This window comes from Neodiprion fabricii, chromosome 1 (assembly GCF_021155785.1).
Source record: "Neodiprion fabricii isolate iyNeoFabr1 chromosome 1, iyNeoFabr1.1, whole genome shotgun sequence".
Classification (NCBI taxonomy): Eukaryota; Metazoa; Arthropoda; class Insecta; order Hymenoptera; family Diprionidae; genus Neodiprion; species Neodiprion fabricii.
The window spans coordinates 1568654-1587528 of NC_060239.1; the positions used below are offsets into that span (position 1 = coordinate 1568654).

General features: G+C 41.0%; 1 protein-coding gene across 1 annotated transcript in view; it reads left to right on the forward strand.

Annotated features, from left to right (window-relative positions):
* Positions 1-235: 235 nt before the first annotated feature.
* Positions 236-18875, forward strand: part of LOC124179714 (mothers against decapentaplegic homolog 2) — a 38263-nt gene continuing 19623 nt past the window's right edge. Inside the window, exons 1-3 of the mRNA XM_046564402.1 lie at positions 236-4073; positions 9399-9449; positions 16961-17071. Of these exons, the coding sequence (XP_046420358.1) occupies positions 3014-4073; positions 9399-9449; positions 16961-17071 (1222 nt within the window). The 5' untranslated portion in view covers positions 236-3013. The remainder of the gene's footprint in view (positions 4074-9398; positions 9450-16960; positions 17072-18875) is intronic.

The window sequence follows — 18875 nt, forward strand, 5'->3', positions numbered from 1 at the left end:
GAGAGGTGTCGATGCGTCGAGGAGTCCGCGTTTTATTGCGGACGACGTCGATGATAATCGGCGGTGGGAATCGATGCCGATAATATGCGAAAAACTGCGTAACGAAGCCGTTCGGATTGCGCGGCGATCGCTGGAACGTACGGTGAGGCGGGAGTTAGCCGAGCTACCTGCGCGCCGGTGGCGCCCCTGGCGTCGAGTTGCGGAACTAGGCGAACCGCGGCCATGTTTAACAATCTGCCCTGTGCGTTTAGTATGCCGTGGTCGGTGGTGCGTCGCGTTCAGGCTGCTGGTGCAGACGAGGAGGAGTTGCTTGCCGAGAAGGAGTGAAGTATGTGTTCATGACGGAGGCCTCGTGCGACGACGACGACGAAGCAGAAGAAGCAGAAGAAGCTGAAGAGGAAGAGGAGGAGGAGGAAAAAGATAAAGATAAGGATAGAGATAAAGAGGAAGAAGCAGAGGCTAAGAAACGCTCTCTCGTTGTCTGTAAATCCTCGTCCGTAGTGTCGTGCTGCCGGGGTGTTCGCGTGTTACACGGAGAGCAAAGAGCAGAGCCGAAGCTAAGCCGAGAGCTGAGTCGAGCCGACTCGACAGTACGAGAATACGCGCATACGTTCGTACGTTGCGTAGAACGAGAGGGAACCAAAGGGTACTAACGAATCGACCGGTTCTCTCGACTAATTGTTAAAACGAGAGATCCGACACGCGCACGAGCCGTAAAGGTATAACAATCGGCGAAAATAACAGAGTTTAAATACCTGTCAACGGATATTAATAACGTACTGGTATTGCGCGTGTCTGTGTGTGTGTGTGTGCGCGCGTGTGTGTTCTTTTGCCTGCGTATCAAAATTGCAAACGCGTTCCGTCGACCGACTTGAGGACGATCAACAAGTTCGCCAACTTTTCGAATCGTCGATCGATCGATTAGCTCGCGTTGGTGTTTCAATTTTTCAAAAAACATACCTCCGGATCGTTTCTCATTCTGCGTATATCCTTCGATTTTACTTGGATTTTTTCTCCGTCCGGTCCCCGTAAGCACTCGTTTAATATACCAACCCGCAGCCGAGTTCAGGGTGGTGTCACTGTAACACACGCTGTATATTATGCACGCAAATTCACACTTTGATCGAATGTAACGTAAGTATAACGTTTGGGTATATTGTTGTAATATACCGTATACCGTATGCGTTTACACGCGTCTCAATATTTGTCTCATATTCAGGCTCTCTTTCTCACTTTCCCCACTATTTCTATCGTTAAAAAAAATGAGACAATTATTGTATTGATAATAATAACAGTAACAATATAAAAGAACACCGGTCGTTGACGAGTTAAATTTTTATTAAAAATTACTCAACGTTTTCAAACTGTGACAATGGTGTGACAACAACGACGACGAGAGTGTGCGGAGAAGCTGAGAGACCGTGTGATCAACAAACCTGTTTAAAATAACCTACCAGGTACACGTAATCGTGCGCCTCAGTGACGTACAACATACCACTACTGCCGGTACAGCGTGTTGGTATACCGAATAAAAATATTAGGGGAAAAAAAGAAACATCCAAACCAAGAGGGGAATAATAGTAATAATAACCGAGTGAACAAGAACAAGTGATGAGAAGTGTAAAATGTTAATTGGTGATAACAAGTTATTAATAAATAGTGGTGTCCGTAACGGAATCGTAATCAAAGTGTTGTTATGTGGGGCCACAGCGGTGGTGGCCAATACCAGGAGCATCGTCATCGTCGTCATCATCTTCGGCAGCAGAATCGTCCTCGTGGCCGTCGTGCAGTTTTCATCGTTAACGAAAGCATCCCGTTCGTCGATTGCGAAATCCGGTGATCCGGTGCCGCGTGTAAAGTCTTTGCCGAGCTGGGCCGACGGGGGTGAGGAAAACCGGCGGGATATCGATACGAGATCGTCGTCGTCGAATTCGTCGAGCCTCGTCGATGATCAGAGGGAGAAGAGAAGAAGGCGGCAGCTGCAACGACGCGTCGTGATCTTCGCTGTTCTCGTTAAAAAACGCAGACGTAAAACAATCAGCCCTCTTCTAGCCGCGAAGGCGGTGGTGGTCCCGCTTTGCTCATCCGATCTTTCACTCGGTAGTATCAGCGCCAAAGGCGGCGGCGCGCCGACACAACAAGTCGGCCAAGAGACGGCGAGGGCGACGGGTGGTGAGGGGGTGGAGGAGAAGGAGAAGGAGAGGAAGAGGCAACGACGACACACACGCGTCGTCCGCGACGCCGCGAGCAGCGGCAACTCCGTTCTTCCTATTCTTCTTCGGCTTTGCGTTCCGAGGCTACGTACTTCTCATTATTGCAGCCTACCGTTGGTACCGCCGGTCGCATCGAAAACCCGGCGTCGCTCTTATTGTCCCGCATGCGAGGGAAGAACGCTGAATATACAGGCCTGAAGAAGAAGATTTAAAGAAATATCCCCCCCACGTAGCGAAGCGTGTGTCTGTGTGGATATTTTGGAGAATAGAGAAATTTTTAATCCTTCTCTCTTCCTGCGTATTATACCGTTACTACGATTATTTTTAATTGGTATTTCTTTTTTTTTTTTTTTAAATTCTACTTTTCCTTCTTTCGTTATCGTCGCTATTCCCTGCGTACTGTATATATAATCAATCTCCCGCTCTCTCGCTCGCATCTGCATTTCTTCGCGAAGGTGCCTTGTGTACGTAATAACACAACGTATTAACGAACAGTGAGACAGATATCTGATTGCCTAGAGAGAAATAAGAGAGACACGTCGACGGTGATAATCTAGTGATTCGTGGAGTTGAAAAGGGGATAGTGATAAAAAATAAAATTGTTGACTGAGGAAAATTAAGGAAAGAAGGAAATAGATAAGATAATAATATAAGAAACGGGGAAAAAAACCAAACAAACCCAGTGCGTGTGTGTGTCTGTGCGCGTGATAAAAAAGTGAAATAGAAAAAATAGACAAACTCTTTGAGAAACGCGGTTAAAAGTACTGGCCCCCAAATGCACAACCGGGAAATCCTGTTTCATGTTCATGTTCTGGAGCAAACGGACTCTGCTCACTAAACGTCTCCTTAAGGCAAAAGTCCGTGGGGAGCATGAAACCGAGTGTGAAACTCAAGAGAATAATCATCACATTGTACCGTACTCGATTGGTTCGACGAGCGAATCATCATCGAAGCATCATCCACCCTCAGGCAGCGGCACTGCCAGTCCGTCGACGACATTAGGCGTCGGTAGCGCGGGAAAGGCGACGACGACGACGACGACGACGACGAATTGTTGTTGCTGTTGTTATTGTTGTTGTTTCACCGGTAGCGAGGATAATCGTCGTAATCGTCATCATCATCAGCAGCAGCAGCAGCAGCAGCAGCGTTACGGCAATGCGTCATCAGCGAGCATCGACGATACGTCAAACGATAACAACGGACGTGTAACCAGGTGCAAGGATCTGCTGAAAAGTTTGAAGGAAAATCAGCTGGAGATGCTTTTGGCCGCGGTAGAAAGTTACGGAGCCGATCTGAGCGGCTGTGTTCTCGTACCGAGGCGGCGACGACGCGCCGACGGAGATCTGAGAACCGTCGAAAACGCGACCAACGATAATAATACCGCGATGGGCTGCAGGGAGGATAAAAAGACCCAGCAGCAGACGCAGCGATCCTCGGCTCGTCATCATCATCATCACAATCAGCACAGTCAAAGACTGCAGCAGCGGCTGACGCGAGGGGAACGACGATCGGACGATAACGACGAGAACGCGATTCCCCTGGAGGAGAGGAACCCAACCTCCCTTCCCCTCGCCGACGCCGCGATCGCGACGACGACGACGACGACGAACAGCACGTGCAGCAGGTTCGGTCGAGGCGATCGACAGTCGTCTCATCGTTCGCGAAATTCCGCCGGTGCGACGCCGGCGTCGACGGATCGCAACACCGGCGTCGAACCCCACCTTCTCTGCTGCCAAATTTGGCGGTGGCCCGACCTCGCCGACAGCGATGAACTTAAGAGACTTCCGGTATGCCATTCCGACGAGGATCCCGTCTACGTTTGCTGCAATCCCTATCATTGGAGTCGGCTCTGCAAACCCGGTGAGTTGACGCCGTTTGTAGATAATTATTATTTTCACATTTTGCGAATCGATTGATTTTGCGAGCGATGGAGAGAACGAGGCGTTTTTCACTCGTCGGACGAATGACCGTTGGACGTTGTTGGATATTGTTTCTAAAATTTCTAAAACAGCGACTCGATGTGATTGAAGAGAGTGAAGTTCGCAACGTTAATGTAAGGATTGATATTTAGGATAAATCGGTAGTTCGAACACTGTGGAATCGTCTTAAATTTAGTTGTCTATTTTCAAAAAGCAACGTGTATTCGAAATATTGATAATTAAACTCTTTCAAAGCCGTTCTGAATGTTTGAAACAATGATTCTAGTCATCGTAATAAGTTGGTAACGTTATCGTAACGACCCGTGCCGAGAAAATAATCGTTATTTTCGCAATTTTCAAACTGTTTGAAATTCTATGAACCGACAAAGTTGAAACGTACTCATATTTTGCAGTTCTAGTTCCTTCGAAATTACAGTAATAATAAGAAAGTAGTGATTTTTTCGTCAACGTTTTGTTTACACAACGTCACTAACGTCAACCTTGTTTCTAGTTTCAATATTTCGTTACATTAACGTTTACCGCCAACTCTTGAATCTGATTGTGATTGAGTGTGATTCATCCTACACGAGTCCAGTTCTAAACCTCTCCGACCGTTCGTGTTATCTTGAACGAAACGCGAATTTCCTCCTCTTCTCATGCGCGCGGTTGTTGAAACGATCGGCCGGACGTTGCAGCGAGCAACAACAACGCAACAGCAGCAGCTGATTGTGTCTGTGTAGCGATGATAGGTTCTCTTTTTAACGTCCTCCTGCTAATTTTCGCGTATACCTCAATATAATATACTGTTCAAATATTTTCACATCCACATTACGAGTGTATGATCAAATGTAGAGTACGGTAACGATGTGTTCTTACCATTCTCGATAATGGGATATACACACATTCATGCAATTATACGTATACTCGTATTACATGGGACTATCTAAGTAGGTAACGTTGCGCCCACGCCACGTTGTGATATTACGCGACGGTCGTCGCATTACGCGAAGACGTGTTCGGTATCATCCTAAATTTGATTTTTTAAATTTCATTTAGATACCTCTGCTTCTTCGCTACAGTCGCGTGATTTTTCTGCCTATTTGTGAAATTTGTGAGACCGATATAAAAAAATATACTCGTTGCACAACCGTATTTGTAGCTTTGGAAAAAATCCCCAAAAAAAAAGTAAAAAAGTAATGAAATGAAACGAACAAATTATTCATTTCGGTATTGTATTATGCGACGCGTAACCCACATGGGTGGACCATTAATCGATGTAGGTATGCAAGTATACCATGTTCCACGAAGCGTACGATTGTGCGTTGATGAAATTTCTCTTACACGCAACTATCCGAGATTTAAAAGCGTCGTCGTCGCGCCGTGGCGACCAATTTTCAGATAACGCTGATGACACACGCTCTGCGTGCCGCATACATCGCTATCTGTATAGCCTCGGTCCTTTGTGTGGCAATTTTACCGTCGTACATTCTACTCGGCGCCTGGCGCCTGCGAATCACGAAATGCGAGTTGCGAATTGCGATACGGTACAACAATGGGACGTGTATAGGTGGATAAACGATGCCGTAAGAACCTCGCGTTTTAAAGCCAGCCACCAAGTGTGCCGCGACAAAGAAAAATATATTTATAAATAATAACCGCACAGCCGTACTTCGTATGTAGAAGAAAATATTCGTCGTCTGCGGGACATTGTAAGAGAATATGCTATGTTACGGACGATTTTATATTAGGGTGATCCTTGTTAGAGTTGTTTTTGAATTTTTGTGGTCCTGGGGGGTTTGAAAGCTTTCAGATTGACGAACACAAATTCCCTGAATAATTCAGCTCTCTGTATCAACTCTAAGTACTCCGCTTTTTGATCGAAGTATCTTATGAAAATAATATGGGAAATAGTTTTTTGGTCTTTGAAATTTTATAAGTCGTTGACGAATGTACCGACAGCAATGGGGAATGCATATTTCTGTAGGGAATTGAACACGCCGCAAAAAAGCTCTGAGGCATAAAATTTGTAAATGAAAACATTCGTACGTTAATTAACGTTCAAAGCTTAATTTATATAAAATTATGGTTCCCTCAAGTACAGCAACGAAATAATCAACTCCATCATAAAATATATGAAATTGTTTTTTCATCATTGTCGGTATATTCGCCAACGACTTATAATATTTCAAAGAGACAAAAAAGTTTTCCCCATGTTACTTCCTGCGTAAGATACTTCGATCACAAGGCGGACTATCTCAAGAGTTGACACAGAGAGTTCGAAATTTTCCGTGAACGTCTTTCTTGTCAACTTGCAAGCGTTTAATCCCCTGGGAGTGTAAAAATACAAAAACAACCCCTATTAACGACCACCCCAACATACATATATATATATATAAAAAAAAAAAAGAAACGATGTAAAAATCTACGAATAGTACATTTTTCGTATGTTTTTACCCGCTGTTTTTCGCGCACACGAGTGAGAAAAGTAAGTGAAAGAGAGAGAGAGAGAGCGGGCGGTGAAGGGAGGTGGACGCGGCACTTACCAATAGCCGCTGCACACAATCAAAGTTACGATGGGCGGTGGACGAACGAGGGGCGGGGGAGGGGGAGGACCGACAGGCAGAAGGAAATGAATCTAAAAATAAATCGTATATTCGGCGGCGAGTCAGGTTGTCGGCGAGGGGGTTGAAGGGGGGCCGGCGCCGACGGCGGTCGGAGGGTGGGGTGGTGGAGGGGGGGGGGGGGTTCCTGACGGCGCCGCTGCGTGTCATTGCTGGCGCCAGCTAATTGTCGAGGCCAGCCGCAGCATGAGCCGAGTTGCTTGCCGCTGCTGCTGCTGACGCTGACCGAACCGACTCGTCGAGTCTTCCTTCTTATTCCTGCCTCCTGTCGGGAGAGACAGACTCTGCTCTGCTCTCTCTGCTCTCTCTGGTCTCTCTCTCTCTTGCTCTCTGGCTGTCTTGTGTCTGGCGACGAGAGTCACCTCCTTCACTTCGATCTTTAGTTTATTCGTACTTTACCGATAGGTAGGTAAATTTCGGTTTTAGGTATGTGAACTGTGCAAAGTTGAAATTGATATTGGTAAGGTTTAAAACGTGTTTATAAATGAAACAGAAGATTATCGCCATTTTGCAATTTTAGAATGATTTTTTTTAAATGTTATTTTGTTCTTTTTTCAATTCATAGCCGAACGGGATGCTATTCATCTTATGGCAATCCTGCGTAATAAACAAAGTTGCGGAATAAAGATTGTTTATTTTTTTTTTTTTTCGTTTATTTAACAAACATGCGTCGTTACAGTAACGTTACTATAACTTCAAACTCGTGCGATGCGTTATTCGGTATATTCGTCGAGGTATTTAGCAAATTTTTGAGGAATTTAACAAATTACGCGTTATAACAGACTACAGCTGCTTGTTATAATAGACCGAACAAACGAAATATCAATCTACATACACACGGAAGTTTGTACAAATTTTATGTATCGTTATATATGCATGCATACGCGGACCGTTCGTCATTAATAAGCCGCGGCACTTATCTCTCTAATTAGATGGTTATCTCACTGCTTTCAAATTACACCCGGTCTCTGTAATCGCTGGATTTGGTGGTGCTGCTGCTGTTGCAGGTGTTTTTTGAAAGAGCATTTCGATTATATGAGCTTACGCGTCGTTTCTATGCGTACAATGTAACACACGTGACTGAAACGTCGTGGAACCAATTAGGCTGTACATGCGTCCTCCCACTTTATGTTAGTTATACATGTGTAACGCAGCAACATGTTCTCTTTAATATATATTAGAGATGTAACGTTGATACGTTGTACATAGAAAAGCAACGCGAGGCTGAAGTTAGACAGCCGGAACGTTCTAATGTTCGTTCGGACAAGGTAGCGAAGTTCGGAAATCAAAATCTTGTGAATACCCTGAATCTATTTAAAAAAAACTCAGCTTCGTAAAAGCAGCAACGCCGATGCGATGTGCGAAATTTTTCTAGGCGTTCGCAAATCCTGCAAAATATAATCGATGTTATTGCGTGTGTGTACAGTGATTAATCGATCGTTAGATCAATCCACGTAACTACTTGGTTATGGGCGTAACGATTCGAGCTGTAAATAATTACTGAAACAATTGAGCAACACTGCATCCTGCAGCGGCACAAAATCAGCTTATGATGCATGTGAAAATACGTCGGCTGTTGCTGTTGCTGTTGCTGTTGCTGTTGCAATCGTCCCCGTAGTAATTGTAAAACTCGATGTCTTAAAAGGACAAAATATTCTATGTACCGACGTTTTATACTCATCGGTCAGCCGGCCTGCTAGCGAGTGATCTAATAATAGAAACCTTCCTATTTTGGAAGCAAAAGTTATTCCATATAACGGATATCGCGTTCCTATTTCACGTTTGACATAATAAATAATAACGCGTTCGGCAGCATTCGTGACTGGAATATCGTATTGCTTTTGTGGTTGATTATTATTCGTCGATTTATCGCTCTACACGTTCTTTCATTTAGGTCTAAAGAATGAATGGTATGAAAAAAATATTACTTTACGTTCGGAAAATTATCAATTATTCATGGAGGTAGTTACCTACTTTTTTCTCTAGTTGCAAAGACGGAGAAACCATACTAGTTAAAAATATAATTGTACACCTAATATAAAACAATTATCATTATTCTGGTTAGACTGCAACGCGTCTCTCTCTCCCTCTCTCTCTCTCTTCCTTGCAAGCCGCATAATTGCACCCATCAAGCAGCAGCGGATTTCTGCGAATAGCACATTTTTTTCGAATCCGCGGATTGCTCTGCAGTGCGGGGAGAGATATGTGGAGCGGTTAAGCACACTTGATAGCGATGGCGAGTAAGCTAAAAATAATCGATGTATCGATTAATCGAGTCCAGCAAAAATAATGGAACACGTCTCGATTCAATCGGTAAAAAGTAATCGATACATCGATTATTTCGTGTTTATTTTCAAAACACAGGCATATGAAACGAAAATTTCGTAAATTTCAGTACGTAGTCTTAATAGCGGAATTTTTTTTTTTTTTTTTGATAATTTACAGTTTTATTCAAAGCATTTTTTAATTTCATGTGAAAATATTTATTTCTCTTTCACTTGTTATATGGAACAGATACTTAGTAAGTAAGATAATGACAATAATTGATCTCGCGGTGTTTTTAAAATGTTTGAGTGTTTTTTTTTTTTTTTTTATCTCTTGCAACGATCGATCAATTGTAATTCTTATTGTTGTTATCTTTTCAGAGTCGCCGCCACCTCCCTACTGCCTTATTGCCGATAGGTTAAGACCCGAGGGTGAGTAACGTGCAAATTTTCTTTTTCACCTATATTTTTAAACATTCTGCATTTCACGTTGTACGATATATAATAATCGTAGACTCGTACGTAAGAGTCGTCGTACGTGAATCGTGTAACGAAACGAACAAATCGTCGACACTGGGATCGGCAAATCATCTCACCGTTTTCGGTTAAATCGGTCGTAACCTTCGTCAATGCTCTAGAATTAGACGCGTTACAGCTTTTAAGGGAAAAAACTGCTTACAATTAGACGTTGGTACGCGCGTACTTGTCGCACACATATGGTCTAAATCCGTATAAATACCGGTTACACCGTGTGTGCTATAAGGTTACGTGAGAGAGGATCGAGTCCACCCAGTTATATTTATATATACGCTTGTAAGTATGTACAAGGTAGAGCCTGGACGATGTTCTCGGACGAGGCGTTTTATTATACACGTGGCGCAGGTGCAATGCAGTTTAATTCACTACGCATATACATACACGTATGCATGCGTAGATATAATCGATTGTTACATGCGTGAGCGACGAGACTCGATTTTTCGCGATCAGCTTACACGCTTCGGTCTTTGTTATGTCCTTTATGTTTATAATTGTGATTAGCAAACTTTTTCCTTGAAAAAAACAATAAACAAAGAAAAAAATAGAAGGGGATCTGCGATCTTGACTACCTAGTCGCTTCCGCAAGGCTTGTAAAAATATTTTACGTACATTGTAGGGTGTTTCAGAAAAACATAATTAGCCATTTTACACCATGAGACCTCGTAAAAAGTTGGTTTAGGCCGAAAGAGAGGTTCTGTCGAAAGATGAGCGTTCTACGTTACGTCGAAGATCGCGCTCGGTTGATTTTGTACTTGTGTAAATTTTTTTAAATTCATGAAGTATCGTTATCAAGATTTTTTTTATTGCTTACATCAATCATGTCAATTTACATCACAAAAAAATACCCACACTTGTAATATCAAATCTCCAGTTCATGTTTGAAAAGCGTATCTGACGATCTTTTTCGTTATTAATTCAATGTCACAAAATATTTCTATAATTGAACATGAATTTTTAATTTTAGAGAACAAGATTCCCAGACAATATATTGTATTGTTGTAGATCGTGATCCTTGGGTTGAATATAAATGTCGGGAAAAAATTAATAATTGAAGTGCTTCAACATGTTTCATGACAAATTCAAAAAAAAAGAAAAAAAATGCTAAAAGAAAGTGAAAAATCAACTGGGCGTGATCTTCCACATAACGTAGAACGCTCATCTTTTCACAGAACAATCTTTCTATTTCCAATCTATATTTATGTATGATATTTCTAATCTATCCTGGGTGTAGAAAATGCGAAGGACGAACTTGCAATCGAAACCTCCCGATCTCAAGGAGGCAAAACGCGCGTTAAAAAGTCAATGCATGCCGGGCTCTGTCTGCGGGATGGTATAAAGCCTCTCTCTCTCTCTCTCTCTCTTTCTATTTCTCTTTGCATCACACACGCCGTATACGAACGCGCGTGTTACCGGGGTCAATATCTTTCGTTGATAGCACTAGAGCTACTCGGCTCAACTCTGCTCGAATAAACTGAGTAGCGACTTGCAGCATTAACGCGCTCTCTCTTCGTATTTCTCTCTCTCGGCTCAATGGCTCTGTTTGGCCGTGATTGTTAATATTATACGTAGGCAGGTACGCTTCATTCTCAGTTCTCGAATTTAACACTGCCGTGTTTTAAACGCATAGATTTCACGTATACGTAATATTCTACGTTAACGGGTGTCACGAGTACGTACGTAATTGTTAATCGGCAATCGAAGACATTGTTGTCGAACAACGTTAAAGAAAATAAGTCTTACGTTTTTCTATTCATTTACAGTATTCTGCAAACGTGCAAAGTTTGCAATTTCTTTTTTCTTGCCTGCAGATGCTGTTCGATCCTTGTGTGATTATCCTTATTTGCTCTCACTGTTCTTCCTTACTTTTATTTTATTCTTCTCATTTCATTCGTACAAATATTGTAAGCTGCGTGGCATACGCGAGCTCCTGCTAAATGATATCGCTCTTGATTCTTCGGTGATACGCATGGTATATTTATATATATGCATGGAGGGATCGAATTGTCTATAACGTAGGTATTATGTAGGTAGGTAGTGTTAAGTTGAAGAAATGGAAAGCAGAATAACGCGTAAAAAAATAAAAAAATTAAATAAATAGAATTCAATTTTTGCAACACATCCTTTCTAAGTTTCAAATCGGTCCCTTCATTTATACCAGTCGTACAAAACGCACTGACTATTATAAAAACTACAAGTATTTTACATTTAAAACTTTCTGAGCTTAGAGGCACGTGTTTCAGTTGACGTAGGGGCTTGATACTTTACAGAGATTTTTTCCTAATGACTTGGAATAGATCCGGGGGGCGTTCCAATAAAAAAATGTCCGACCCCCAAACGAGGACCACCCTAAAACACACACATACACAGAGAAAGAGAGAGAGAGAGACACGTGTTTGAAATCTACGTCACGCGTAAAGCTAAGATTTGTTTTCTCTTTTATCTTTTTTTCCGACTCATTTCGGACACTTTTAATATACACCCGCGTGTTTGTGCGGCATTCTCGTTGTTATTACTTTACGTATTATACGACGAGTGATGATTATACGGAGCTAGTTGTACATATTTACAGGTAAATGCGTGTTCGTGCAATACCTGCGCCTAGCTCGTGTATATCGTATAATATTGTATATCATCGTACAAACGTGTAGTACATAATATACAGCGAACGCATCATATATATCCCCCCCCCCCCCAATCATATTTTTGTCATTGTTGTTATGATTGTTATTATATTAATATGCACGCACTTGTACGTGACATATGTATGTGCATATACACATGCTATAACGCGCGGTACGTACATATTTCTTTTGACGGGCGGGATTTCTTATCGTTATAAGGAAAAGAGAGGGGAATAATGAAAAACGAAAAAAGAAACACTGCTAAACAAAAAAATATTCACTCCGCATCGCGCGTGTAGCGATTTCGTCAAGGTTACTACATAGTATAGTATATACTTATGTTTTGCACGTATCTTTTGGTCTATCATTTCAGATAGATGTGCGTATAATTTGTTCATGCTCTATTATAGTTGCTGATGTAGTGAATTTTTTATTTTCTCATCCTTTTCACCTACACTGATCGTGAGAGGAAAAAAAGTCATTGAATAAACTAAATTCGCGGTCACGGGTGGCGGAGTAAACATTTATTCGTATCAATTCAACGTCAATCAGTCTAACAAAATCTTTGGTTGATTCAACAAAATTTTTTTAGACGAACAAAAGTATATTGTTGAATTAAGTAAGTGTACGTTGTGTTCGCCGCGTTTAAAATTAGTTGAATGAAACGATTATCACTCGACTCAAACAATTCTTTCCCTACGTGTACAATTAACGATTTCTGCGAAGTAACTTCTCTACGGTATGTAGTAAATACGATGTAAACGTATAAAAACTGTTGTTCATTCATATTAGAAACTATAGATTCTCCCTCTCACTCTCTCTCTCTCTCTCTCTCTCTCCCCCTTTCCCTTTATAAATTCTTCTATCTCTATACGTCGCTCTCAAAGTCGGAACACGAGAGAGGAGTGAAACAAACGTCGTGAAGAGAGCATCGCCAGCAGCAGCAGCAGCAGCCACTCGACAGCATCTCCTCGGGCAGCAGAGAGACCAGCTCTTCGACCGGGAGTGGCTCAATGACATTCCAAGGCTTCCTCGCGTGGTCGTGGGGCCCGTTGCTTTCTCACTAAAAATCCATCGTTTCCGGATTGGGAAAATTGCCGGCGTCGTACCGCGAGCCGTATATCTCCTTTTTTTTCCTTCTTCTTTTTTTGCCGGAAAAAAAATTTCGCCCACTTTTATTCTCAGTTAATTATTATTGAAAGAAAACGAGAGCGATGACGTAGAAGCGAGAGAGAGAGAGACAAGTGGTGAGAATTTTAACAGAGGAATGCCAGTGATGACGCTGTCGTCTTATACAGCAAACCTGCACTCCTGATCTGGAAAATACTTTTGACGAAGAAAAAGACATTTGCACGAAGAAATTATCAAAACAAATCTATCCATTTATGCACGTGTGTGCGCGTCTGAATGCGTGCGCAACCTTTGTATGGTCGGTTATAAAAAACTTGTGAAGATATGTACGTTTTTGTATTTGTATGAAGCGACGCATGCGTGGGTGTAGGTGTATATAATTCTTTATTATACGTGCATATATTCCGTATACGTTCACGTTCATTGACTAGAATGAGAAAGAGAGAGACAGAGAGAGACAGAGAATTCAATGATCTGTATAAGTATCTATCCGTATCTATATATATATATATATATATATATGTATACATATCCGGTATTGGGAAAGTGATTAACGACGTTACGGGTTTATTTTATTATACGGTCTAATCGGTGGATAAAATACGTTACGAAATTTACTACGGGGTACGTATGTTGTATGTAAACGTAAACTTGTAATAGAAGAAGAAGAAAAAAAGCTCAGAAAAAGCTACGATTCTTTATTACATATTATATTCATTCTGAAAATTTTCGACATATAATTTTCACTTCCTTTCTTCTAATATTCTTTATACATTGTCTTACCGTTTCTACGTATTATTATTGATAATAATTATTTGCTCTGTTCCGTTCGTCAATTTTTACTAAAACATTTGCAATTTTTCACGATGAAACATTCAACATGGCGTACGAAAAAACAATTCAGCCTAGATTAATTATTTTATAAAAAAATAAAACAACAATCAAACTACCGGCACCCTTCAACACCGAGATCGAGCATTGAGACTTTGAGGATCATCTTTTTTCAAGGTTGGCTCGAGATTTTTCAACTTTGAGTGTAAACATTTTTTTTGAACGGCCAGTATAATACAGATGTAATCCCCCGTTAGAGAAACTTTTGGCTTTACGCTTTTACCGGATCGACGCGACGCTTCGGAGTTGGTCGCGACGCGACGACGCGGTTCGTCAGGAGAACGGAACGCTTTCGCGGTACATTAGGGGGACCTAAAATAGCTCTTTTAGACGTTTCCAAAGTCCTTAGCTCTTTCTCTCTCGCTCTATACGAACGGAGGAGGAAGAACTATTTTTTCCACATTATAATATAGAAACGCGTCACGCTACAAGCTGTAAAAATTCGCTCTTTCTTACCTCGATCGTAAAATTATTGTGCAACACGGTGTACGAATAACAGGCTGATATTTATGCAATACATTTATGGAAAATAACGATTCGTATCGGAAAGGAATAATGAAACAGAAAAAACTCTTATCGCGAGTGTAAAAATCATGTTAAAATGATCTTGTCTCAATCTGTTGTTATACACTGAGAAACAATTTTTATCGGTGCGATTCTTAAAATTCGCGAATGTATGATACAATATACAATTTAGGGTGATCCTTAGTTGGGGATCGGACAAATTTTCATTGGGATGCACTCTAAATCTGTTCCAAATCATTGACAAAAAATCTGTGTAAAGTTTTAAGCCTCTACGTCAACTGGAACACGTGCCTCTAAGCTCCGAAAGTTTTGAATGTAAAATACATGTACTTTTTATAACCAGTTGTTTCGTTTTTACGATTGGTATAAACGAAGAGACTGATTTGAAACTTGACAGAGTTGTTGCTTACGGTGATAGGAACAAACTCTAATAATTTCAAAATTTTATCATAATTTTACAATGTATATTTTCTTTTATATGAGCTTAATAGCATCACATTTATTAGGATTATATGCAAGCAAACAATAATTATAAAATTTTGAAATCTTCAGGGTTCGTTCCTATCGTTATAAGCAACAACTCTGCCAAGTTTCAAATCTGTCCCTAAATTTATACGAGTCATACGAAACGAAACAACTGGTTATAAAAACTATTTGTATTTTACATTTAAAACTTTCGGAGCTTAGAGGCACGTGTTCCAGTTGACGTAGAGGCTTGAAACTTTACAAAGAATTTTTTTTCGCGATTTGAAACAGATCAGGGGGGGCGTCTAGATGGAAATTTTTCTGGTCCCCAAACGAGGACCACCCTAGACATAAATATTCTCACTGACAGGGGATGAAATTGAGTACTTTACGCGTTTCGAGTACCCGTAATACTTAATGAAATATCGGAGTCCCTAAATGAGAAAGACAGTGACATTCCCCCTGCAGCTCGAAGCTGCGTAGCGATAACAGGAAACGGAGCTGCGTTCCTCTCGAGGGAAAAGCAGCCAGCCAGCCAAGCATGGTTAGAAGCGTTCGTTCCTTCGCCTTGGATATAATGTCGAGTCTCGGAGTCTACAACCCAAGAATCTTGAAAGAATGCGACCGACCGACCCACCGAGAGAACCGAGAGTCCGACGTTTGTGACGTCAGCCTCCCTCTCTCTCTCTTTCTCCCTTTGCCTCCTTGTTCCTCCGCTGCTGCTCCTTATTTTTCTTTTTCTTTTTACATGGTTCTTTGCTTAATGAATTATCTGTACAACCTTCGGTCCCTTGCCCGAAGCCGTCACAATTATTGTGCGCAAGTTTCGTCGTTTCTGGACATGGCGTATATACATTCACCGATTTGCACGCCGATCTATTTTCTGCGCACTTTCGATTACTCCGATCGGCTCGAAAGTCGATCGTTGACATTAATCGGTATTCGCAGTTTTGTGTTGTTCGAAATTTTTCTCCGAACCTCGGCGGTTAAAATCGCGTTTCGATTCACGCAACCCGGGTCGACACGATCCGATCTGTAAATGACAAGATATTGTAATGGAAGTATCGCCGCCCGGTGTACAGAGGCAGGATAATATATTATTATATTACGTCTCAGTCACAGCTTCCATACGGTTGTTTTGTCGCGACGATCGAGTTATGCAATAGCTTAGTTTTGCGTGGAAAAATCCTATCTCCCTCTAGGTATATTAATATGTGTCCTCTGGGTGTAGTAATCCGTGAGTCGAACACGCGTACGGAAGCTAGTCGGTCGGTCGCGAATCCGACTGGCAGAAGTAGAAGTTATCGAATACGACAAAGAAGAAGAAAAGGAAGAATAAGAAAAAGATGGGGGGGAGAGAGAAACAGAGAGAAGCAAGCCGCCACCGCGTCAAAATAGCGTCGCGCGTTTTTTCCTCTTTTTACGTTATACATACACGACGTGTATACACGCATACGTAATATTATACGTATGTATACTCGCACACTCACGGAGAAATTATTAAGACGACTCGCCTCACGAGAAAAACAACTCGCGGAGGCGAATTTAAAAAAAAATAAATTTCCACCCCACTCCCATTTTTTTTCTCCCCACCTAATTCAATGTAACTTTCATTCTCATCCTGATCGTTATCTTATTTATTTACTTAATTTTTACTACGCTTGATTTTTTTTTTTTTTTTCTCATTCCTGTTTAGAGGCAGTTCATTTAGTCCAGTTTTTTTCAACATATATATGCATATATATACAAGTTTTCCTCATTGATGGATTTCAGATCGTGCACCGAGCGAAGGTGGAGGCGAAGGAGACGCCGACGCGGTGATTAATCGGCACAGAAACGCAAACCCACCACCACTTCCCGGATCCCTGACTACGAACGGTGAAGGTATTTGCAATTTTTTTACAAGAATACACCATCGATGCTTATCGTTAATATAATGCACGCGAATATTATGTAGAACGGTGTGTCGATTAGGTAATAGGATTTAGAGACGAAAACAATTTGCTCATTCACAAGGTGAGGTGAGGTGAGACACGTGGCACGTGGTGTGAGGCCAACCAGCTGGAAGCCGTCCTCTCTCTCTCCCTCTCTCTCTCTTTCTCTCGCTCTCTCGCTCTTTCTTATCTCATTATTATTTTTGTTACAGCTTCTTTTTAGTTTTGAATTTATCATTCTCCCTTACTCTGGCTCTTTTTCTTTTTTTTTTTATTTTTCTTGCACCAAACGTTGTAACATTATACCTGTCCATATAGAAACAGAGACTCGATCACGCGTTTGTGTAGACGTTCATTAATCGGTTAGGTACACATCTTTGTTGTATAACTTGACGATCGCGATACGATGAATGCGGATTATCGACAAATGCAAGTTACTCAACCGTATTATTAAATTGTTACGGTGCAATTAAGTTAACTGGATTAGATTATCCATGCTGAAATTGCATTTTTAAACGCTAACCGAACACTCGTCGCCTGATGTAGACATTTTACGTAGGATAGTAAATTTTATGTAAATATTCGACGATACGGTATCTTCTCTTCAGGCTTGAAATATCCACGATCCGAATAACTCCGGTACTCAATATCCATATAATTTTTCAAACTTTTAACCGTATATGAATATATACGTAATATTTTTAAATGCATATTGTGGAAAAACTATTAGACGTTTTTGTAGAGCTCGTCGAGACCTTGAAAACTTTTGAGCATACCTTTCCGTTATTTCGAAGAGTTTAATCAGCATTCGCACGAGTGTTTGATCCCATTCCGAATAGGCTTACAAATTTCGTTATATATCGGAAATAATCGATCTGGTTTTAACGAAATGTATCCTAAAACTGGGCCAGACATTTTAGCTATCGACAGAAAAAAGAATAATCAAATCGGTTCGGTAGTCCCCGAGTTACAAGCGAACATACACGCAAAGAGAGACTTCGAGTTTTACGTATGGGACATTCCACGCCAACTCCGTAAACGGTTGACCATGACGCTTTATTAATTTCACCAAGGATTTTTTCCGCATTAGTACGACCCTTGAAAAGCTTCCAAGAAATTTTTGAAATATTTTTTTATCACTCGTCCTTAAAAAACACCCAAATTGATTTTTACGAAACAAGAAGAAGAAAAAAACATTTAGTTTACGAAATGAAACATTTTCACCCAAGACTCTGACTGGGACCTCGTGTTTTTTTATATGTTTTAATCCTCTTTTCTATTTTCATACCTGTTAAAAATCTATTACAACGCATACCGCATCTCCGATTTGATTACCGACTTTTTAAAATTGTTTCTTCGGTTCTAAAAGACACTCCAACACTTTTGGCGTTGTAATTTTTTTCAAAAAAAGTATTCTTTGAAAAAAATGGCGAGGGAGTTTTTAAGAACGGGAGAAATAATTTGATAAATCCGTAATCAAATCGGAGATGCGGTATGGTATATTATCAACAGTTTTCAAGCAGTTGTGAAAATAAAAAATAAAAAAAAAAAAACTATCTCCCACTCTGAATCTTTCGTGAAAATGTTTCATTTCGGTAACGGGATAAAAAAAAATCTCGGGGTAAAGACGAATGATTTGAAAAAAAAGTTTTGCAAAAAATTCTCGGAAACTTTTCCAACGGTCGTTTACCAACGCGGAAAAAATTCCCGGTTGAAACTGAAAAATGTCATGGTCAACCGTTTCACCGAGTTAG